This window comes from Bombina bombina, chromosome 10 (assembly GCF_027579735.1).
Source record: "Bombina bombina isolate aBomBom1 chromosome 10, aBomBom1.pri, whole genome shotgun sequence".
Classification (NCBI taxonomy): Eukaryota; Metazoa; Chordata; class Amphibia; order Anura; family Bombinatoridae; genus Bombina; species Bombina bombina.
In genome coordinates, this window is record NC_069508.1 from 16,654,650 (window position 1) to 16,679,948 (window position 25,299).

Genomic DNA, 25,299 nt, shown 5'->3' on the forward strand with positions numbered 1-25,299 from the left:
TATGCTTATCCCAGGCATTAATTTGTATATAAGTTAGCCTTATGCTTATCCCAGGCATTAATTTGTATATAAGTTAGCCTTATGCTTATCCCAGGCATTCATTTGTATATAAGTTAGCCTTATGCTTATCCCAGGCATTCATATGTATATAAGTCAGCCTTATGCTTATCCCAGGCATTAATTTGTATATAAGTAAGCCTTATGCTTATCTCACGCATTAGTTAGTATACAGTAGGATAGCCTTATGCTTATCCCAGGCATTAGTTAGTATGCAGTAGGATAGCCTTATGCTTATCCCAGGAATTAATTAATATTTAGTATAGCCTTATGCTTATCCCAGGCATTCATTTGTATATAAGTTAGCCTTATGCTTATCCCAGGCATTAGTTAGTATGTAGGGTAGCCTTATGCTTATCCCAGGAATTCATTTGTATATAAGTTAGCCGTATGCTTATCCCAGGCATTAGTTAGTATGTAGGATAGCCTTATGCTTATCGCAGGCATTAATTAGTATATAGGATATCCTTATGCTTATCCCAGGCATTAATTAGTACGTAGGATAGCCTTATGCTTATCCCATGCATTAATTAGTATGTAGGATAGCCTTATGCTTATCCCAGGCATTAATTAGTATGTAAGATAGCCTTTTGCTTATACCAGGCATTAATTAGCATGTAGGATAGCCTTATGCTTATCCCAGGCATTAATTAGTATGCAGGATAGCCTTATGCTTATCCCAGGCATTAATTAGTATGTAAGATAGCTTTATGCTTATACCAGGCATTAATTAGCATGTAGGATAGCCTTATGCTTATCCCAGGCATTAATTAGTATGTAGGATAGCCTTATGCTCATCCCAGGCATTAATTAGTATGTAGGATGACCTTATGCTTATCCCAGGCATTAATTAGTATGTAGGATGGCCTTATACTTATCTCAGGCAGTAATTAGTATGTAGGATAGCCTTATGCTTATCTCAGGCAGTAATTACTATGTAGGATAGCCGCATGCTTATCTCAGGCAGTAATTAGTATGTAGGATGGCCTTATGTTTATCTCAGGCATTAGTTAGTATGTAGGATAGCCTTATGCTTATCCCAGGCATTAATTAGTATGTAGGATAGCCTTATGCTTATCCCAGGCATTAATTAGTATGTAGGATAGCTTTATGCTTATCCCAGGCATTAATTAGTATGTAGGATAGCCTTATGCTTATCTCAGGCATTAATTAGTATGTAGGATAGCCTTATGCTTATCTCAGGCAGTAATTAGTATTTAGGATAGCCTTATGCTTATCTCAGGCAGTAATAAGTAAGAAGTGTAGCATTATGCTTATCTCAGGAATTAATTAGTACGTTGGATAGCCTTATGCTTATCCCAGGCATTAATTTGTATGTAGGATAGCCTTATACTTATCTCAGGCAGTAATTAATAAGTAGTGTAGCATTATGCTTATCCCAGTAATTAATTAGTATGTAGGATAGCCTTATGCATTATACCAGGCATTAATTAGTATATAGAATAGCCTTATGCTTATCTCTGGCAGTAATTAGTATGTAGGATAGCCTTATGCTTATCCCAGGCATTAGTTAGTATATAGGATAGCCTTATGCTTATTCCAGACATTAATTAGTACGTAGGATAGCCTTATGCATTATACCAGGCATTAATTAGTATATAGGATAGCGTTATGCTTATCCCAGGCATTATTGAAGACTCCTACAGTGTTTATCATTACCACCCTTTCTGTGTACAAGTGAAACTACCGACCTTCAGCTTGAGATCATGACTCCCTTCTTCTGGTGTGGTCTTGTTTCATTCCTTAATATAATGCTCCCTCTAAACTAAAAGTGATAAATTACAACTCAGCATTTCCTTTTTTAACAAGCAGATTAAGATAAAAAATATACATCTGGTGCATGAAGCTTTAGTCATAAAAAACGAGTACACAATGGTATCTGTAGACAAGTAATGCAGCAAATAAAACAGCAGCAAAAGCCAAGAAGAATAAATGATTTTACAAAAATCAGGAACAAACTGCGCTGCTAAGGAAATTAGTTTGTTTCTTTGTTATTGTGCAGAATTATATTTTGGGCTCAGTTAGATCTATTGTATTTTTCAGATTTTCTATATATATTTTAGATGAGAAGAGATAATAAAATCAGAATGAAAAAGTTGTTGTTCTTGATAAAAGAAGCCTTGTCTTTGTTAGCATGAGCAATAATGAGTAAATACTTAGCATGAGTGCTGTGAGAGTACTTTAGCTTACATATAAATCAGTTTTAACTTTTGTAAAGACTTACTAAGTAGTAACAGAAGGTTTATAAATACCCTATGGGCTAGATTACAAGTAGCGCGCCAACAAGCAAGCGATAAGGGGTTTATCATGGCTCCTTGCATGCATTGGAAATTCCGTGTGTATAACAAGTTGAAAGTAAACGTGATCATTTGAGTGCAATTTAATATAATGTGCGTCAGGATAGCGCGATTTCAGAGCTCTGGTTAACTGTTACGCTTGAATAATAAGCTGCACAAAAACCATTAAAATTACATTCAAAAGTACTGTTAAAATCATAATAACGTCTGATAAAAAAATATTGCAATAAATAAGTTATAAAGGCTCAAAGATATGAGGTCTCAGGTGTTAGAAAAAAGAAAAGCCCTACAAAGGACTTTAACATAAAGATTTATACATATTTAAATATGGATATATATATATATATATGTACATATGCATTTATGTATTTATATGTGTATATGTATGTACAGGTATTTATACACATATAAACACATAAATACATATGTATACACATATAGACATGTATGTGTATATTTTATATATATATATATATATATATATATATATATATATATATATGTATTTATGTATTTATATGTGTATATGTATTTACAGGTATTTATACACATATAAACACATAAATACATATGTATACACATATAGACATGTATGTGTATAATATATATATATATATATATATATATATATGCAGTATATATATATATATATATATATATATATATATATATATATATATATATATATGTGTGTGTGTGTGTGTGTGTGTGTAAGTGCATAGGAGCCCTTTGCAGTCAAGTAGTTTAAAACCTGTAAAAACATATTCATGCAATATTCAATAAAGGTTTTAACTATGTATTTACTGTAAATATTTCACATTCTAATGTTCTGCACATAGCTGAATATATTCTAAGTATTTTTAAATAGATATCCTACATATTTTTGTACATATCTATACCTATATATAATATTCTATATATAGTTATAAATATATATTTGTGCAAAAATCCATCATATATATATTTAAATATCTCTTTAAGAAGAAAAAAACAAACATATTCTGCTATGTGCAGAATATTGGATCATGAAATATGCAATATTATCTTATGTTGTGCTTTTAAATAACTGCAATCGTGTTTGAACAACATTTTTTTTGTCTCCATTGAAGTCTATGGGGGAATGTGATTTTGCGTTCACGACTTCTCAAAGTACATTTGTTACCGCAACTTTGCGAACGCCAGAGCGCAAACTTTTTACTTTCCACAGTACGAGCACAGATCTCTGAGTGCAAAATCTTACTTCTAGTGGTTTTAAAGTTCAAACTTTTCTCCTCAAATTCTCTTCTATGCAGTTTGGTGCTACTGGTGGACACTGGACAGTATTATTGTAGTTCAGGTGAATTTTGTGTCTATCAAGGTTCAGCACCCCTTTTATAGGGTATAGGGGTCAGCAAACACAAAGAATTATTTAAAAGATGAAGAACAGAAAATGTGCAGGATAGCTCTATAATCTCAGGGATTAGAAAACGCAAACACAGCTCATATGTTAATAGATGATGTGATGTCACAGTTGTGTGATGTCACAGTTGTGTGATGTCACAGTTGTGTGATGTCACAGTTGTGTGATGTCACGTTGCTGTTACCTCTTACTCCACTAATACTTCTGTTACAGCTCCTTGCAAGCCCACCCAAGTGACAGCCAGAAACATGTACACAAACGGCACTGCTGAGATTTTTTGGAGCAAAAGCCAAGGACTTGGAGTAGAAATGTATGTGGCCACTTTGCAGAGTCCCGAAGGGTCACTTCTGATGTGTCAGTCGGAATCAGAACACTGTATAATCCAGGGAACTAAGTGTGGACAATCATACTTGGTAAATGTCACCGCTCTGGGTACAGACTGCCAGAGTCCCGCCAGCACAGTCTTTGTAGATCCAGGTATGTTGGGCATAGAAATAAGGTGCATATCATGTATACAACTAACTGTAGACACTGCATAATGTCATTGTCTTGTCATAAAGCCTTGTATTGCATACGGAGTGCCTAAGTGTTGGGTGTATCGTTACATTGTATGTGTAGTGGTATAAGGTAAGTTGTATCTTCTCCAGTGATTCTGCAGACCACAGTAGATCATGTAACCCTCTAAATCACTCAGGGTCTTTGTGAACCAATCAACCACCAGGGTTACTTTGACACTGCTCTGGGGTCATTTTGATTATTTAAGATGTTACTCAACTGAAGGAGAATATAAGTAAAATCAAACCCAGATACTATTGACAATAACAATGTGTTTGTGCTCTGGTTATAGTTCCTTGCTCTCCAGGAAGTTTGGATATCCATATATCTCCTGGTCTTGTGGTTGTGACCTGGGTGGAGACACCAGGAGCTGTGAATTACACTGCAGAGATTATAGGAGCCGGTGGAGATACACACATATGTCAGACATCAAATACGACATGTTCAGTGACGGAACTCTTATGTGGTCACCAGTACAATGTATCATTAACCGCTATTGGACTCCAAAGCAACAGTAACACAAGTGACACAGTGGCATTTCACACTGGTGAGAAGATGACATTTATGTGTATAGACACAATTCTAAAACTATTTTAAGTATGACAACTCTAGATCCTTACTGAGGGCATCGCACATTACTTGCATGAACCTATGGATATTGAAACTTCAGAAAAATGAGCTTCTTGATATTGTTTGCCATTTCCAATAGATTTTGACAGCAACTAGAACTACTGACCCATGTTTTTATTTTTATTTTATTTTTAAAGAAACTAAATAATGACTTTGCAATCAAATTCTTTAAATGATCTTTATTTAATTTCTACAGCTCCCTGCACCCCCCAAAATGTCACTGTGCAGCTGGATTATATAACAAATATTGCAACCGTTTTCTGGGCCAGCAGCCAGGGCCAAGAGATATATACTGCAGTAGCAGTGGGCACGAATGGGGATACATTCATGTGCAGCGCCACTGACACATCTTGTGATATTACTGGCTTACACTGTGGGTATTTCTACTCTGTATCTGTACAAGCAACCAATGAGAATAGGAAGAGTGAACAGAGCCTGCCCATAGAAATACAGACCGGTAAGTCTTCAGTGTTTTACAGCTAGAATATCACCCAGGACATGTGAATATTCTATTCATGCTTACAAACAACAACTACTTTATACATTTAAGTATAGAGATACTAACTTAAAAGATATCTTATATATAAGTATCCATGTTTCATTCTTTCTATATCTTTTCAATATTCCTAAATAATAAATTGTTTTAACTATGTATTTACTGTAAATATTTCACCTAAGGGAATATGATCTAAGTATTTTTAAATAGATATTCCTATATATATCTGTATATATTTCTACCTATATATAATCATATATATATATATATATTTTAAGAATAAATAGAACATATACTTCTATGTGAGAACATTGGAATGTGAAATATTGGTATTTCATGTCAGGTTAGCGCATTTGAGTTAGGGCGAGAGAAAGGGTGTTAGGTTTTTTTTCAACTTTTCGCACTCCATTGAAGTCTATAGGGGAATATGTTAACATGTTCAAGATATTCGAAGTTCAGCTTTTTGCACGCACCAGGTTAGCGCTCATGTGCATACTTTTTACTTTCAACTAGTAATACGAGAGCAATCCTGATGTTCCCAAAAAAGTCTCTTTCTAGCGAAGTTAACGCACAAGCTGGAGTGCTAAGTTGCACTCCACTCATAATCTAGTCCTATATAGGATAAAGCAGATGTCGCCAGTAATTCATTATCCTTCCATAATAAAAGTATAAAAGTTAAGCAATGATGCAGAATAAAATTATTATTGTACAGACAGTGATGAAGAGGAAGAGGCTTAAGCTGATAAGGATGAGGTTGAAGATATTAATTTGAATAGTCATGATAAATAGAAACATAAAGATGATGTGGATAAGTTAACTTATGAAGAAGCTGGAGAGGATGATGATGAGGATAAACATGAGGAGTGGGAGAATAAAGATAATGATGATGATAATAATTAGTATCATGCTGAAGAACAAGATAAAGATGATAAAGATAATGATGAGGAGAATTAAAATATTTAACATGATGATGATGATTCTTATGGTGCTGTGGAACAAGATATCTATCTATCTATTGGGTACTTATAGAGCACAAACTAATCACCCGTGAGGATCTCAAGGTGCTAAGGGAAAGCAGATAGGAGGAGGTGGGGGGAATGGGCTTTCAGTTGAGAAGCCAGGTTTTGAGGTCCTTTCTGAACTTTGGAGGTGGATTGTCTGAGGTGCAGCAGGAGGGTGTTCCATGTCTTTGCTGCTATGTGGGAGAAGGATCTTCCGCCCACTGTGGATTTGCTGATGCGGGGGATGACTGCGAGTGCTTGGTCGGCCGATCGTAGTTGTCTGGTGGGGGTGTAGAAATTTACGCGGTGGTTTATGTATTCGGGTCCGATGTTGTGTAGTGCCTTGAACGCATGGCTAAGGAGCTTGAAGGTGATTCTCTTGTTGATGGGGAGCCAGTGAAGGTTCCTTAGGTGTTCGGTGATGTGGCACTGGAGAGGGATATCGAGGATGAGTCTGGCTGGGGCGTTCTGGATATGTTGGAGTCTCTTTTGGAGTTTGATGGTGGAGCCGGCGTAGAGTGCATTGCCGTAGTCCAACCAGCTGCTGACAAGGGCATGGGTGACTGTTTTCCTGGTTTCTGTAGGGATCCACTTGAAGATTTTTCGTAGCAGGTGGAGGATGTGGAAGCATGTTGAGGTGATGGCATTGATTTGCTGGTTCATGGAGAGTAATGAGTCCAGGATGAAGCCTAGATTTCGTGCATGGTCGGTTGGGGTTGGAGGGTGACCGAGGGCTGTGGGCCACCAGGAGTCATCCCATGCGGATTTATTGGGTCCGAGGAGGAGGACTTCAGTTTTGTCTGTGTTCAGTTTGAGCTGGTTGTTATTCATCCAGGTGGCGACTGCTGTCAGGCCTTTGTGGAAGTTCTTTTTGGCTGTGGTGGGATCTCGGGTGAGTGAGATGATTAACTGGGTGTCGTCGCCATAGGAGACGATGTTGAGGTTGTGGCGTCGGACGATGGCTGCGACGCCACAAGATGATAAAGATGAAGATGAGAATTAAAATAATCAACATGATGATGATAATGATTATTATGTTGCTGAGGAGCAAGATACAGGGAATTATGATGAGGTTGAAACTGAAAAGGAGGATTATGGTAATCATAATTATGATCGGTAGAAGACAAATGTGTTGATGAGAGTAATGAGGTGGATTAAAACGATAATAATGATGATGAACATGATGATGGGGTTGATAAAGATTGTGAGGTGGATACAAATTATAATAATGATGATGATGGAGATGATAAAGATTTTGAGGTAGATAAATATGATAATAATTATGATGAAAATGATGATGGGGGTGATAAAAAATGTTAGGTGGATAAAAATGATGACGATGATCATTAAAAGGATAAAGATGATTATAAAAATAAAGGATAATAGGATAAAGATGATGAGATGGAAGATAAAAATGATAGAGAATAGGTGGATAAATATGGTAAAGGTGATAATAAGCATAATGATGTGGAGGGTGAGGTAGACAAAGGTGATGTGAAGGATGATGGTCAGATTGAAGATAATAATGAGGATGAGTCATAAAAGGATAAAGCTGATAATGATGATGAGCTGGATGATTAATATGACTGTGATGATAATGAGGAGTTTTGTAATTATGTGGTTGGACAACAATTATGATTATGATGTTTATTTTCTGCTTCCAGCACCTTGCTCTCCATTGAATCTAGATGTAAATGTCTCTTCTGGCCTTGTGATTGTGTCCTGGGAAGAGGCACTGGGAGCAGTGAATTACTCTGCACAGATAATGGGGATTGGTGGAGAGACACACACATGTCAAACATCAAATACAACATGTTTTGTGGTGGACCTCTTGTGTAGCCATCAATACAATGTTTCTATAAGAGCCATTGGAAATTGGAGCCAAAGCAACACTAGCGACACTACACAGTTTCAAAGTGGTGAGAAAATAATATTGCTGTCTATAATTGAAGTTCTAAAACCTTTTGTGATAAACCCCAAATTCAGGAGATTCAAGGCACAGCTGGCATAGAATTCCCACCACAGCCAAATGCCACCTATCAATGCAGAACCCATATTTAACAAACTGCAGTATTGTGTCACAAGAATTATTGTACTCTATGCCTTAGACAGAACATCCTGGGATATATTTTATAAAATTACAGTTAACTAACTAACTACAATTTCCATACAAATTTGTAGAGAAAATCTAAAATAGATCAGTGATGGTTCTAGATCATAATATTTGGGAGTGCTAAGTAAGAGGGTCATAATGATATATATCAAGGATATATGGTGGTACTGCTGTTGCACCTAATCTTATGCTACCCATTAAATGCTTTGTTTTGAAAATAGCCTTTCTTCCTCTATTTCCTATTGCCTTCTCATTGATGAAGCACTAGATATGTAAAAAATAATCTGCCTTGAAAATGTTGGGTGTTTCGTGGTGCTTAGAAACCCCAGTGTACCCCAAAATCCTAAGTGACTATATTTACTTTAACTCAATTTAAACATTTTTCTTTTTCTCACAGCTCCCTGCACCCCTGAAAATGTTACAGTGCGGATGAATTCTCTCGCTAATATTGCAACTGTTTTCTGGCACAGCAGTGAGGGACCAGAGAACTATACTGCAATAGTGATGGCAATGGATGGGGAGGAATTTATATGTCATTCCTCAGATGCATCTTGCGATATCACTGGATTAAGCTGTGGGCAGATATACTCTGTATCAGTACAAGCAGCCAATGGAAATAGCAACAGTAAACCAAGCATCCCAATACAATTACAGACAGGTGAGTCTCCAGTGATCTGTAGGCATCTCATCAACTGCATGATATGAACCAGTTCCTTTTTTATATCACTTCTTGCTCCACTCTACTCTACTTTTCATCATTATTGAGTCCCAACCATCTAGAGTTCCCTCAGCCAATATTATGCACAGTTCTTCTATAGCTCCCTATAAAAATACATCTGAGGAAGCCTCTCGTTCATGGTTTGGCAATATTATTTACTCCTCTGAGACCTATGTTCTTGTATAATTATATCTAGAGTTACCTGTTACTATAGGACAGAGAATCTCCCCATATATATTACACAATATCCCTATCAGCTCTGCCTTTGACATCATAAGAAATGATTCTTACCAAATTCTTTCTGTTTGTATTGTAGCTCCCTGTACCCCAGTTCTACAACAACCACAACTGAGCTGTGAGATTAACACAGCCTTTCTTGCCTGGAACCCAAGCAGAGGAGCAGTCAGTTATGCATCTAATGCTACTGACACTAAGGGACGGACTCTTTCCTGCAGTACTGAAAACACCAGCTGCATTGTCAGTGAACTACAGTGCGGCCAGACATACAATTTCACTGTCATAGCAGCCAACAGCCAGGGCTACAGTCCAGCTAGTGCTGTAGCCACCATCCGAACTGGTAAATCTGCCTGTACTACATTGTGTCATTCTGCCTTCTCTAAGAATTCTGCATTAACTAATCCATTTCATAGGAATGTATCTACAATTCATTTCAACCCTTTTATGCTCATAAAGTATTAAGTTCCAATAAATATATTTTCTTTTTTGTGACAACACATTATTTCACAAGTTTATTTATTGTCTTATGAACTAAATGTAATTATAGTAATTGTAATGATAAAAATATATCCATATGATCAAATCAAAGGGAAGTGAAAGTTTCCTATAAAAGTCGTGATTGCGCGACCCCCTTTTTAAAACCTGATTTTAAAGACGCCAGTGCTGTTAGTGACAATAACAACAGTGCAAGTGTGACTAACAAGCAAATATTAAAATTAAAAATAAAAAGACCCCATTTGTATACAGTGTGGTCTAGAAGGGACTTTTCTTGCAAACCCCTTAGCTGTGCAGCAGGATATCAAATATGTGTATATGAAGCTATACGTATGTAAATGTGTACCCTGTTGACTGTATACAGCCTCTCCAATAGGTTTTAAATGAGCTTTAATGAATCGATAAACCTCTATAATGTATCCTATGGCTATTTCAAAGTGTTTTAGATAATAGACTGATGCACATAGCTGTGAAATAGTTGTCCAAAATGGCCTTTTAAGGACTTATCAATTACCTAGAGTTGTCGAATTTGAAAAGGCAAAACTGGGCTCAAAAAGTTGTTCAAAAGCCACTTGAAAATGTATTGTGATCACTGAGAACTTTTCACAAATAGGGCGTTTAGCCAGAATGCAAAAACCTGCTTGCAAGTGCGTGAAAGAGCTGAAATTGCGCTATTATGATCGTGTTGAAATGAAAGGTAGCCCTTTCAGATAGAAAAAGAGCCAAAAAGGCTGCTGATAGACTGTGATTGAGGCCTATGTTTTTATCTCTGTAAGGTGTTACTAAACAATGCAGGTAACAGAAAGTTAAACTAAATTCAGAACGTTTATCTGTAGTCCAGCAGTAATTGTAACGCACTGTAAGGCCTTTTGGTAAAACCCTTTAATAAGTGGAATATAATCTCTTCCCTTGCTCTAAATTTACATACAATTCCCTAAAAAAACCCATAAACTCTATAAGGAATAGTGTGCAACCCACATTGTGTTTACAACCTTATTTTCCTGCCATTTTACCAAATTTGCATATTTAAACTAAATACACAAGCGTTTTAAACACTGACACCATTTTCTGCTGCCTCTAATTTCAGCCATGCCAACAAATAGCTCCAAACAGACCTGCTTGGGGCACAAGATTACCTAGAATTGGTGCATATTTTTACTGTGGATGTAAAGAGGTTTAGACTTATAATATTATATTTTCTTTCTAGCACCCTGCCAACCTCAGAATGTGGTTGCACAAATGGATTGTGGCAGCTCCATGACCAACTTAAGTTGGGAGGAAGCCCCTGGGGCAGAGGGTTACATAACTAGATTGTGGTCAACGAGGGGAGAATATCTGGTGTGTAACAGCTCAGACTTGATCTGTGAGGTCAGAGGACTTCGGTGTGGTCAGAATTACAATGTGAGTGTGACGGCATATGACAATCACTGTGAGAGCAAAAGCAGTTCCCCAATGCCGGTATACACAGGTGAGTAGGGCTGGTGTCATATATGCTATGTGGATTATAGATACTTGTGAGCTAGAACAGCCAAGGGTTACATTCAGATAAGGGAGATTAGAACTGAGATAGATGAAGGTTATTTCTGGAAAGCACAGGTGGTTTAAGTTCACATAAGGTGAATCTCAGGTAAACTGGGATAGTTCCTGGTTACACATTGGGAGATCATTTCAGATTATGTCAGGTGACCATGGCTAATTTTAGGGAACATCCAGGCCATCGATGATGTCACCTACAATTTATAAATGTCATTGTTTTTTTTCTGCTTCTTAGTGCCATGTGTCCCCACTGATGTGCAGTTCAACATCAACTGTGAGTCTAATATGGTGACATTGTCATGGGCGTCAGCACCTGGAGCTGAGAATTACACCTCGGTGCTAACAGGACCTCATGGGGAGAAACATTACTGCCAAGCAGAAGACACCTCCTGTACTTTTGACCAACTCTCCTGTGGTTTGGAGTATGATGCTGTGGTTGGCGCAGTGGGACGCACATGTAACAGTGACTTAAGCACCCCCATTAAAGCTTATGCTGGTAACTAATGGTGAACCGCTGTTTATAATTACATGTAGTGTGTTTAGTGGTGCAGTAACATGCAGTATACACAGACCCTTATGTCTCTTTCTGTAGGGTAAAATAGTAGCTAAAAGAAATTTGCCACTAAATGAAAATATGAAAGTTCTACAATTTAAAGCCAATACACTGGTGATTTTCATTTTAATAAAAGTGACAAAAGAGTAATCAAAGGATGTAAGATTCCTTTAAAAACACACGGCTAGATTACGAGTTTTGCGGTATGAGTTAAAAAGCATCGTTATGGCTCTTTTTCACTAGCGCTGGTATTACGAGTCTTGCAGGTATAGCTGTACCGCACACTTTTTTGACCGTAACGCAACGTAACTACCACAGCTTTCCAAAAGTCCTTTTTCAATGGGACTTCCTTTGCGCCGGTATTACCAGTCTGCCTGGGAGGCCAAAAAGTGAGAGGTACACCCTATACCGCCAAGATCGATACCGTAAACTGAAAGTCAGTAGTTTTATGCTACAACGCCGTAACATAAAACTCATAACTAAAGTGCTAAAAAGTACACTAACACCCATAAACTACCTATTAACCCCTAAACCAAGGCCCTCCCGCATCGCAAACACTATAATAAAATTATTAACCCCTAATCTGCTGCTCCGGACATCGCCACCACAATAATAAACATATTAACCCTTAAACCGCAGCACTCCCGCTTCGCAAACACTAGTGAAATATTATTAACCCCTAATCTGCCGTCCCTAACATCGCCGCCACCTACCTACATTTATTAACCCCTAATCTGCCGCCCCTAACATCGCCGCCACCTACCTACACTTATTAACCCCTAATCTGCCACCCCCAACGTCGCCACCACTATAATAAAAATATTAACCCCTAAACCTAACCCTAAATCTAACCCTAACACCCCCTAACTTTAATATAATTAAAATAAATCTAAATAAAACCTACTATTAATAACTAAATAATTCCTATTTACAACTAAATACTTACCTATAAAATAAACCCTAAGCTAGCTACAATATAACTAATAGTACATTGTAGCTATCTTAGGTTTTATTTTTATTTCACAGCTAAGTTTGTATTTATTTTAACTAGGTAGACTAGTTAGTAAATAGTTATTAACTATTTACTAGCTACCTAGCTAAAATAAATACAAATTTACCTGTAAAATAAAACCTAACCTGAGTTACACTAACACCTAACCTTACACTACAATTAAATCGATTACATTAAATACAATTAACCAATTACAAAAAAACAAAACACTAAATTACACAAAATAAAAAAGAAGTGATCAAATATTTAAACTAATTACACCTAATCTAATAGCCCTATCAAAATAAAAAAGCCCCTAGCCTAAACTTAACTGCCAATAGCCCTTAAAAGAACCTTTTTGTGGGGCATTGCCCCAAAGTAATCAGCTCTTTTACCTGTAAAAAAAATACAAACAACCCCCCAACAGTAAAACCCACCACCCACACAACCAACCCCCCAAATAAAAACCTATCTAAAAAAACCTAAGCTCCCCATTGCCCTGAAAAGGGCATTTGGATGGGCATTGCCCTTAAAAGGGCATTTAGCTCTTTTTCAGCCCAAACCCTAATCTAAAAATAAAACCCACCCAATAAACCCTTAAAAAAAACTAACACTAACCCCCGAAGATCCACTTACAGTTTTTGAAGACCGGACATCCATCGTCAACAAAGCGGCAGAAGTCTTCATCCAAGTGACAAGAAGTCCTCAACGAAGCCGGGAGAAGTCTTCATCGAAGTGGGCTGAAGTCTTCATCCAACCTGGCAGAAGTCTTCATCCAGACGGCATCTTCTATCTTCATCCATCCGGCGTGGAACGGCTTAATCTTCAAGACATCCAGCGCGGAGCATCCTCTTCTTTCCACGGCGACTGAAGAATGAAGGTTCCTTTAAGGGACGTCATCCAAGATGGCGTCCCTTGAATTCCGATTGGCTGATAGAATTCTATCAGCCAATCGGAATTAAAGGTGAAAAATCCTATTGGCTGATGCAATCAGCCAATAGGATTGAGCTTCAATCCTATTGGCTGATCCAATCAGCCAATAGGATTGAGCTTGCATTCTATTGGCTGTTCCAATCAGCCAATAGAATGCAAGTTCAATTCTATTGGATTACTTGGGGGTTTAATAACTATTTACTAACTAGTCTACCTAGTTAAAATAAATACATTCTTGCCTGTGAAATAAAAATAAAACCTAAGATAGCTACAATGTAACTATTAGTTATATTGTAGCTAGCTTAGGGTTTATTTTATAGGTAAGTATTTAGTTTTAAATAGGAATAATTTAGTTAATGATAGTAATTTTATTTAGATTTATTTTCATTATATTAAAGTTAGTGGTGTTAGGGTTAGGGTTACCTTAGGGTTAGACTTAGGGTTAGGGGTTAATAACTTTAGTATAGTGGCGGCAACGTTGGGGGCGGAAGATTAGGGGTGAATAACTGTAATGTAGGTGGCGGCAAAGTTGGGGGCGGCAGATTAGGGGTTAATAAGTGTAGGTAGGTGGCGGCAACGTTGGGGGTGACAGATTAGGGGTGAATAACTGTAATGTAGGTGGCGGCGACATTGGGGGCAGCAGATTAGGGGTTAATAAGTGTAGGTAGGTGGCGGCGTTGTCGGGGGTGGCAGATAAGGGGTTAATAAGTGTAATGTAGGTGTCGGCGATGTCGGGGGCAGCAGATCAGGGGTTAATAAGTATAATGTAGGTGTCGGCGATGTCGGGGGCGGCAGATTAGGAGTTAATAAGCATAATGTAGGTGTCGGCGATGTCGGGGCGGCAGATTAGGGGTTAATAAGTGTAATGTAGGTGTCGGCGATGTCAGGGGCAGCAGATTAGGTGTGTTTAGACTCAAGGTTTATGTTAGGGTGTTAGGTGTAAACATAACTTTTCTTTCCCCATAGGAATCAATGGGGCTGCGTTACGGAGCTTTACGCTGCTTTATTGCAGGTGTTAGTCTTTTTTTTAGCTATCCCCATTGATGTCTATGGGGAAATCATGCACGAGCACGTAAAACCAGCTCACAGCAGCGCTGGTACCGGAGTGCGGTATGGAGCTCAATTTTGCTTTTTTTGCAATATTGCCTGCTAACGCCGGATTTTTGTAAACCTGTAATAGCAGCGCTATAGGGAGGTGAGCGGTGACAATAACTTGCAAGTTAGCACCGAGCAGCTCTTACCACAAAACTCATAATCTAGCCAACAGTTACTGAAACAAGACAGATCAATAACATTATTTAATAAATGAAACCATAAGTCTGTAATTGTATTGTTTCCAGTGTAAATAGCCTAGATTCACTAATAGTAGAGAAGGTTCACTCTTGTGTAGTAAATTTGGATTAAACCCATTAAAAGATGATGATAAGAATCTTGTACCTACAGATTGTGCCAGTGGTAAATATTCTTCATGTGAAATAGATACAAGCACAGGGAACAATAAAGTCATTTGTGTTGTGTCTATTGGAGGGGACCTGTACGTAAGCTTGTGTGGGTACCACTGCCTGTCCCTATTTGTCATGGGCTAATTAACAGAAAGTATAGTTATTGAGGCCTCGCTTCCATTGAGTCGTAATTCAGTTTGCGTGCACTCGCAAACCGTTAAATATGCTGTTGAAAGCAATATCGTTTATCGACTGTTTCCAATGTAGCGTTATCCCTCAATATCGGCAGCTGGACTCCGGCTGCCAAAAAAATCTTTGCGTCCCATAGAAAGTAAATTATACCAGGTTTCCAATGAAAGCGCAAACCGTTAATATACTGTTGATACATTGAGAAATATTACACCCAGCTCAACTAGGTGTAAAAGAGGAAAATTGTGCTTTTTGAGACCTATTTTCTATTGAAATTATAAAACTTGCAAATAATGCAAGTGTTTTAATGTAGAAATAAATTGTTATAAGTAATATTTATTGTTGTCTCATGTATAGAAATAGTTGAATTTATATTCTAATAGAAATATCAGTATATATTTAAATATAATAATATATGCAAGAACATATCTACAGAATGCACACTAGACCTATGCCTAGGGCAGCAATACACATTACTTATATTTATGAAGTGGTAAATATAATTATATTAAAAAATAGTATTTGATTATTAAAAATATGGATAAGTGTATCTTTATTTTTCTTGAGAGGTGATAACCGGTAAGGAGCACGGACGTTAAACGTAAATTATATAGCGTAAGGTCGGGTTACCTTAGCAACTAATTGATTTTCAAGAAATCCGACATCAGATGGAAGCGTTAACACAACGTTGACGTACAGCTACACGAAAAGAGCGACTGCACGCTATCCGCAAAATATTTCAATGGAAACCTGGTACTAAAATGGAGCCGTAAATTACTTTTAGCTGTCGGCTGCTTCGGTAGCTTACGGCTCCATTTTTAACGACTCAATGGAAGCGAGGCCTTAGTATCATTTTCCTTTACAGGGACGATAATTACAAGATTTGTCACCTGTCTTGCAGTACAGTAACATACCAGCTGCACATGGAAACCTTCTAAATAAATTAACACCTTGTTTGCAGGAATTGTTTTTTAGTGGCCTAAGCCCCCCATCACTTGACAGGCTTGTTACTGGCATCAATGCAACTAGCTACTGTCATTATGTTAGCAACAAATTCATTGTGCGGTATCTTATCTTATAACCTCAGTTGGGGACATATATGTAGCAGGGTTAGGCTTGGGAAGTCTGTGGTGTATACTTCCAATTCTAAGAACTGGAAAACCCACCATTTTTAGAGTTAAAGGGACATGAAACCCAAATTTTTTCTTTCATGATAATTTACGTCTATTATTATTCATTCTCTTTATATCCTTTGCTAAAAAGCATATCTAGGTAGGCTCAGTAGCTGCTGCTTGGTGGCTGCACATAGATGCCTCGTGTGATTGGCTCACCCATGTGCATTGATATTTCTTCAACAAAGGATATCTAAAGAATGAAGCAAATTAGATAATAGAAGTAAATTGGAATGTTGTTTAAAATTGTATTCGCTACCCAAATTATTAAAGAAAAATGTTGGGTTTAGTGTCCCTTTAAATTGCAGAAAAAGTGGCCAAAATAAATAATAAAAGTATATAGCATTGTTTTAACTGAGCATAATTAAACATTTTATATTGCACTCTCCTATTAACTCCTGGTTTCCTTGTTGTGAATATTCTAGGACACCTGTTCATCCCTACATTGCAGCATCTTGTTGATCTAGCTACCTATTACACAATATCTATTTCCTGTGGGTTTCCCTTTCAGCTCCTTGTCAGCCAACAAACCTAAGTGCGCAGTTGGAGTGTGGAGCGGACCATGCGTTGCTGTCCTGGGGTGCAGCTCTCGGAGGAGGGACGTACACTGCGACTCTCAGTTCGCCCAGCGGGCAGAGCAAGTCCTGCAGCACAAATGAAACAAGCTGTGACGTGTTTGGCATACAATGTGGTCAGACTTATACTTTATCAGTGGAGACCATTGGTACAATGTGCAGCAGCAGCAGAGCTGTCTCACCTGATGTTATACAGACAGGTACTGACTGCGATTTGCTGTGCAGCAGGGAGCCTAAAATATTACTGCACATACTCATCAACAGCAGCAATAATGCAATTCCTGTTTTATAGGGTGACCTAATGACAGTGACATGTTTAATGAGTTAAAGGGTCATTACCATGTAGGGAATAAATCATCTAATGACAGTGACATGTTTGATGAGCTAAAGGGTCAATCTCATGTAGGGACAAAGTCATCTAATGACAGTGACATGTTTAATGAGTTAAAGGGTCAGTACCATGTAGGGAATAAATCATCTAATGACAGTGACATGCTTAATGTGTTAAAGGGTCAAGCCCATGTAGGGACAAAGTCATCTAATGACAGTGACATGCTTAATGTGTTAAAGGGTCAATCCCATGTAGGGAATAAGTCATCTAATGACAGTGACATGCTTAATGTGTTAAAGGGTCAGTCCCATGTAGGGACAAAGTCATCTAATGACAGTGACATGCTTAATGTGTTAAAGGGTCAGTCCCATGTAGGGACAAAGTCATCTAATGACAGTGACATGCTTAATGTGTTAAAGGGTCAGTCCCATGTAGGGGTAAAGTCATCTAATGACAATAACATGCTTAATGTGTTAAAGGGTCAGTCCCATGTAGGGAATAAGTCATCTAATGACAGTGACATGCTTAATGTGTTAAAGGGTCAGTACCATGTAGGGGTAAACTCATCTAATGACAGTGACATGCTTAATGTGTTAAAGGGTCAGTCCTATGTAGGGAAAAAGTAATCTAATGACAGTGACATGCCTAATGTGTTAAAGGGTTAGTCCCATGTAGGGAATAAGTCATCTAATGACAGTGACACGCTTAATGTGTTAAAGGGTCAATCCCATGTAGGGAATAAGTCATCTAATGACAGTGACATGCTTAATGTGTTAAAGGGTCAATCCCATGTAGGGAATAAGTAATCTAATGACAGTGACATGCTTAATGTGTTAAAGGGTCAGTCCAATGTAGGGAAAAAATTAATCTAATGACAGTGACATCCCTAATGTGTTAAAGGGTCAGTCCCATGTAGGGAATAAGTCATCTAATGACAGTGACACGCTTAATGGGTTAAAGGGTCAATCACATGTAGGGAATAAGTCATCTAATGACAGTGACACGCTTAATGTGTTAAAGGGTCAATCACATGTAGGGAATAAGTCATCTAATGACAGTGACACGCTTGATGAGCTAAAGGGTCAATCCCATGTAGGAAAAAAGTCATCTAATGACAGTGACACGCCTAATGTTTTAAAGGGACAGTTCCATGTAGGGACAAACTAACATAATGACAGTGACGTGTAAGGAAAAATTAAATCCCATGTAGGGAAAAGTCATCTAATGACAGTGACATGCTTAATAAGTTAAAGAGTCAATCCCATGTAGGGAAAAGGTCATTTAATGACAGTGACATGTTTAAAGGGACAATCCCATGTACGGAAAAAGTAATCTAATGACAGTGACATGCTTAATGAGTTAAAGGGTCAGTACCATGTAGGGGTAAAGTCATCTAATGACAGTAACATGCTTAATGAGTTAAAGGGTCAGTCCTATGTAGGGAAAAAGTAATCTAATGACAGTGATATATTAGGTGGCTTAAAGGGTCAGTACCATGTAGGGGTAAAGTCATCTAATGACAGTGACATGCTTAATGAGTTAAAGGGTCAGTACCATGTAGGGGTAAAGTCATCTAATGACAGTGACATGCTTAATGAGTTAAAGGGTCAGTACCATGTAGGGGTAAAGTCATCTAATGACAGTGACATGCTTAATGAGTTAAAGGGTCAGTACCATGTAGGGGTAAAGTAATCTAATGACAGTAACATGCTTAATGAGTTAAAGGGTCAGTACCATGTAGGGGTAAAGTCATCTAATGACAATAACATGCTTAATGAGTTAAAGGGTCAGTACCATGTAGGGGTAAAGTCATCTAATGACAGTGACATGCTTAATGAGTTAAAGGGTCAGTACCATGTAGGGAAAAAGTAATCTAATGACAGTGATATATTAGGTGGCTTAAAGGGTCAGTCCTATGTAGGGAAAAAGTAATCTAATGACAGTGACATGCTTAATGAGTTAAAGGGTCAGTACCATGTAGGGGTAAAGTCATCTAATGACAATAACATGCTTAATGAGTTAAAGGGTCAGTCCTATGTAGGGAAAAAGTCATCTAATGACAGTGACATATTAGGTGGCTTAAAGGGTCAGTCTTATGTAGGACCAGAATGATCTAATAACAGCAGAATGCAAAGGTTTCAGTTTATTACTGTATGTTTGTGTAAATGATAACGTAGAGTGAGTACAGTATTTTTGTGGAAGCCAATTGCTGAGTATTTTGTGACATTAACTCCCCAGCTCCCTGTGTGCCAGAGAACCTCACCATAGTGCACACCTGCAAGGACAGCAGTGCGGTACTTACCTGGAGTCAGGTGCATGGGGCGGAGAATTACACTGCACTAGTGACAGCGGCTGACAGTCAGACTCTCACATGTCACACATCAAACAACAGCTGTCATTTCACAGCCCTTCAGTGTGGTCAGATGTATAATATCACAGTGACAGCATCAAACACAAAGTGCTATGGGGAGAGCAGCAACACCACCCAGTTTATCACAGGTACTGTTTTACAGAGCATCATGTGCCCCAGCAAACTTAACCCTTTAGCTGCTTAGATAAACCCGAAACAACTTGCTGGTCAAATGAGAAAATCATTCTTCTTGTCATTCATTTTCTTCTCCTGTAGTCATATTTAGAAGCGATAATAAATATATAAAATGAGAACCATTGTGGCAACAGAGCTTACAATCTAAACCTTCATTCCTCTTTCTTATTTTAAAAGTTAAGGTCCTTTAGTAAGATAAACTGTAAATGAGTAGAATGTATAATATGTGGGATAAAGGACCTTGTGGGGTTTATGGGCTCTTTTTCTTTAATAACTATTGGGCAATGAGGCTCTAGGAGAATTGCTAAGACTTTGTGAATTGTGTCTCCTTGTAGCCCCCTGTGCTCCTGCTAATGTTCTGGTACAGACAGACTGTATGACCGGCTCTGTGGCTTTGTCATGGGATGAGATGAATGGAGTTTTAGTTTACACCTCTTACCTAACTGCTTCTGATGGTGCGAATCGAACCTGTATCTCCGCACAAGCAAACTGCACAATCACCAGCCTGCCATGTGGACAGGAATATGTTGCAACTGTGCTGGCTGCTAACCATGAGTGTCAAGGGCCACCAAGCAGAGCTGTGACATTATGGACTGGTTAGTAGAGGAGTAAACTATTTCCAAATATGATTTATATTCCTATGTAATAAACTGTGATGTGCAATAGGTCCCCCTGTTTGGCACAAGGCGCAGGGTGATGCCAATCATGGGTTGCTAGGAGCTGTGTTTAATGTCTGTTGTGATGACTGTTATAGTTTTGGGTATTGTATTACTGATACTGCCAGGCATGACTTATTACCAGATGTAAATGTCACTTACTCACATTACCCTGATACATTTATTTGTTATAATAATCTATTTTATGTGATCTGCAGCACCCTGTGTCCCTGCAAGTGTCAGCACCGTCCTGGAATGTGCTGAGGATGCTGCACTCATCTCCTGGACTGAGTCTCAAGGGGCGGTAAATTATTCGTCATCAGTGACCGGACCCCAGGGAGAACTTTATACCTGTAGCAGCTGGAACACGTCCTGTCGTGTATCGCACCTCCTGTGCGGGGAAACGTACAATGTGTCTGTCACAGCCCAGAATACTGTGTGCAGCAGCGCAGCAACCAGCATTATTGTGCTCCAGACACGTAAGGTCGTGGGAAATCACTGCAACATATTCCACAAAAGTTATCACATTCATTTAAACTGACATGAAACTCACCAATATGTATTTAATAGGCTAGATTACAAGTGGGACACAATTGCTAGTGTAGGCAGGGTGCATTATCTTGCGCCCATGCAAATAATAGAGCACAATCTGGTATTGCAAGTAGATGGTTAAAGGGACATAAAACTCACATTTTTCTTTCATGATTCAGGTAGAGAATACAATTTAAAAAAGTTTCCAATTTACTTATTTTATAAAATGTGTTTTGTTCTCTTGTTATCCTTTGTTGAAGAGATATCTAGATAGGTAGCATGCACATGTCTGGAGCATAACATAACAGGAACAATAACATTATTATAAAACTGCTGCCATCTAGTGCTCTTGCTAATGTATAACATTATTATAAAACTGCTGCCATCTAGTGCTCTTGCTAATGTATAACATTATTATAAAACTGCTGCCATCTAGTGCTCTTGCTAATGTATAACATTGTTATAAAATTGCTGAGATCTAGTGCTCTTGCTAATGTATAACATTGTTATAAAACTGCTGCCATCTAGTGCGCTTGCTAATGTATAACATAGTTATAAAACTGCTGATATCTAGTGCTCCTGCTAATGTATAACATTGTTATAAAACTGCTGCCATCTAGTGATCTTGCTAATGTATAACATTGTTATAAAACTGCTGCCATCTAGTGCTCCTGCTAATGTATAACATTATTATAAAACTGCTGCCATCTAGTGCTCCTGCTAATGTATAACATTGTTATAAAACTGCTGCCATCTAGTGCTCTTGCTAATGTATAACATTATTATAAAACTGCTGCCATCTAGTGCTCTTGCTAACGTATAACATTATTATAAAACTGCTGCCATCTAGTGCTCTTGCTAATGAATAATATTATTATAAAACTGCTGCCATCTAGTGCTCTTGCTAATGTATAACATTGCTATAAAACTGCTGTTATCTAGTGCTCCTGCTAATGTATAACATTGTTATAAAACTGCTACCATCTAGTGCTCCTGCTAATGTATAACATTATTATAAAACTGCTGCCATCTAGTGCTCCTGCTAATGTATAACATTGTTATAAAACTGCTGCCATCTAGTGCTCCTGCTAATGTATAACATTGTTATAAAACTGCTGCCATCTAGTGCTCCTGCTAATGTATCACATTATTATAAAACTGCTGCCACCTAGTGCTCTTGCTAATGTATAACATTATTATAAAACTGCTGCCATCGAGTGCGCTTGCTAATGTATAACATTACTATAAAACTGCTGCCATCTAGTGCTCTTGCTAATGTATAACATTATTGTAAAACTGCTGCCATCTAGTGCTCTTGCTAATGTATAACATTATAATAAAACTGCTGCCATCTAGTGGTCTTGCTAATGTATAACATTGTTATAAAACTGCTGCCATCTAGTGCTCTTGCTAATGTATAACATTATTATAAAATCGCTGCCATCTAGTGCTCTTGCTAATGTATAACATTGTCGTAAAGCTGCTGCCATCTAGTGCTCTTGCTAATGTATAACATTATTGTTAAACTGCTGCCATCTAGTGCTCTTGCTAATGTATAACATTGTTATAAAATCGCTGCCATCTAGTGCTCTTGCTAATGTATAAAATTGTCGTAAATCTGCTGCCATCTAGTGCTCTTGCTAATGTATAACATTGTTATAAAACTGCTGCCATCTAGTGCTCTTGCTAATGTATAACATTGTTATAAAACTGCTGCCATCTAGTGCTCTTTCTAATGTATTACATTGTTATAAAACTGCTGCCATCTAGTGTTCTTGCTAATGTATAACATTGTTATAAAACTGCTGCCATCTAGTGCTCTTTCTAATGTATAACATTGTTATAAAACTGCTGCCATCTAGTGCTCTTGCTAATGTATAACATTATTATAAAACTGCTGCCATCTAGTGCTCTTTCTAATGTATTACATTGTTATAAAACTGCTGCCATCTAGTGGTCTTGCTAATGTATAACATTGTTATAAAACTGCTGCCATCTAGTGCTCTTCCTAATGTATAACATTGTCGTAAAGCTGCTGCCATATAGTGCTGCAGACACATGCACGCTCCTGGCCTTACCTTCCTGCTTTTCAACAAAGGATAACAAGAAAACAAAGAAAATTAATAATAAAAGTACATTGGAAAGTTATTTAAAATTGTATGTTCCATCTGAATCATCAAAGAAAAAATTGGGGGTTTTCGCCCCTTTAAAATTTTAACCAAAGCATTTTAACAGGGCCTAAACTTTTTTAGTGTGCCCTGTATGTTTAACTGATAGCACAGGGTGCGCTATTAGCCTGCCCTGTATGTTTAACTGATAGCACAGGGTGCGCTATTAGCCTGCCCTGTATGTTTAACTGATAGCACAGGGTGCGCTATTAGCGTGCCCTGTATGTTTAACTGATAGCACAGGGTGCGCTATTAGTGTGCCCTGTATGTTTAACTGACAGCACAGGGTGCACTATTAGTGTGCCCTGTATGTTTAACTGATAGCACACTGTGCACTATTAGCGTGCCCTGTATGTTTAACTGATAGCACAGGGTGCGCGATTAGCGTGCCCTGTATGTTTAACTGATAGCACAGCTTGCGCTATTAGCGTGCCCTGTATGTTTAACTGATAGCACAGGGTGCGCTATTAGTGTGCCCTGTATGTTTAACTGATAGCACACTGTGCACTATTAGCGTGCCCTGTATGTTTAACTGATAGCACAGGGTGCGCGATTAGCGTGCCCTGTATGTTTAACTGATAGCACAGGGTGCACTATTAGCGTGCCCTGTATGTTTAACTGATAGCACAGGGTGCGCGATTAGCGTGCCCTGTATGTTTAACTGATAGCACAGGGTGCGCTATTAGCGTGCCCTGTATGTTTAACTGATAGCACAGGGTGCGCTATTAGTGTGCCCTGTATGTTTAACTGACAGCACAGGGTGCACTATTAGTGTGCCCTGTATGTTTAACTGATAGCACACTGTGCACTATTAGCGTGCCCTGTATGTTTAACTGATAGCACAGGGTGCACTATTAGCCTGCCCTGTATGTTTAACTGATAGCACAGCTTGCGCTATTAGCGTGCCCTGTATGTTTAACTGATAGCACAGGGTACGTTATTTGAGTGCCCTGTATGTTTAACTGATAGCACAGGGTGCGCTATTAGCGTGCCCTGTATGTTTAACTGATAGCACAGGGTGCGCTATTAGCTTGCCCTGTATGTTTAACTGATAGCACAGGGTACGTTATTTGAGTGCCCTGTATGTTTAACTGATAGCACAGGGTGCGCTATTAGCGTGCCCTGTATGTTTAACTGATAGCACAGGGTGCGCTATTAGCTTGCCCTGTATGTTTAACTGATAGCACAGGGTACGTTATTTGAGTGCCCTGTATGTTTAACTGATAGCACAGGGTGCGCTATTAGCGCGCCCTGTATGTTTAACTGATAGCACAGCTTGCGCTATTAGCGTGACCTGGATGTTTAACTGATAGCACAGGGTGCGCTATTAGCGTGACCTGGATGTTTAACTGATAGCACAGGGTGCGCTATTAGCCTGCCCTGTATGTTTAACTGATAGCACAGGGTGCGCTATTAGCGTTCCCTGTATGTTTAACTGATAGCACAGGGTGCGCTATTAGCTTGCCCTGTATGTTTAATTGATAGCAGAGGGTGCACTATTAGCGTGCCCTGTATGTCTAATTGATAGCACAGGCTGCGCTATTTGCATGCCCTGTAAGTTTAACTGATAACACAGGGTGCGCTATTAGCGTGGCCTGTATCTTTAACTGATAGCACAGGGTGAGCTATTAGCGTGCCCTGTATGTTTAACTGATAGC

The 25,299-nt window shown here is 38.4% G+C and overlaps 1 protein-coding gene across 1 annotated transcript in view; it reads left to right on the top strand.

The window, feature by feature from the left end:
- LOC128641237 (uncharacterized) overlaps nucleotides 1–25,299 on the top strand; it is a 121,865-nt gene that overhangs the window by 27,049 nt on the left and 69,517 nt on the right. The window contains exons 11-22 of the mRNA XM_053693824.1: nucleotides 3,988–4,251; nucleotides 4,622–4,876; nucleotides 5,156–5,416; nucleotides 8,121–8,375; nucleotides 8,967–9,227; nucleotides 9,604–9,864; nucleotides 11,227–11,487; nucleotides 11,791–12,051; nucleotides 17,347–17,610; nucleotides 19,980–20,240; nucleotides 20,622–20,882; nucleotides 21,161–21,421. Of these exons, the coding sequence (XP_053549799.1) occupies nucleotides 3,988–4,251; nucleotides 4,622–4,876; nucleotides 5,156–5,416; nucleotides 8,121–8,375; nucleotides 8,967–9,227; nucleotides 9,604–9,864; nucleotides 11,227–11,487; nucleotides 11,791–12,051; nucleotides 17,347–17,610; nucleotides 19,980–20,240; nucleotides 20,622–20,882; nucleotides 21,161–21,421 (3,126 nt within the window). The remainder of the gene's footprint in view (nucleotides 1–3,987; nucleotides 4,252–4,621; nucleotides 4,877–5,155; nucleotides 5,417–8,120; nucleotides 8,376–8,966; nucleotides 9,228–9,603; nucleotides 9,865–11,226; nucleotides 11,488–11,790; nucleotides 12,052–17,346; nucleotides 17,611–19,979; nucleotides 20,241–20,621; nucleotides 20,883–21,160; nucleotides 21,422–25,299) is intronic.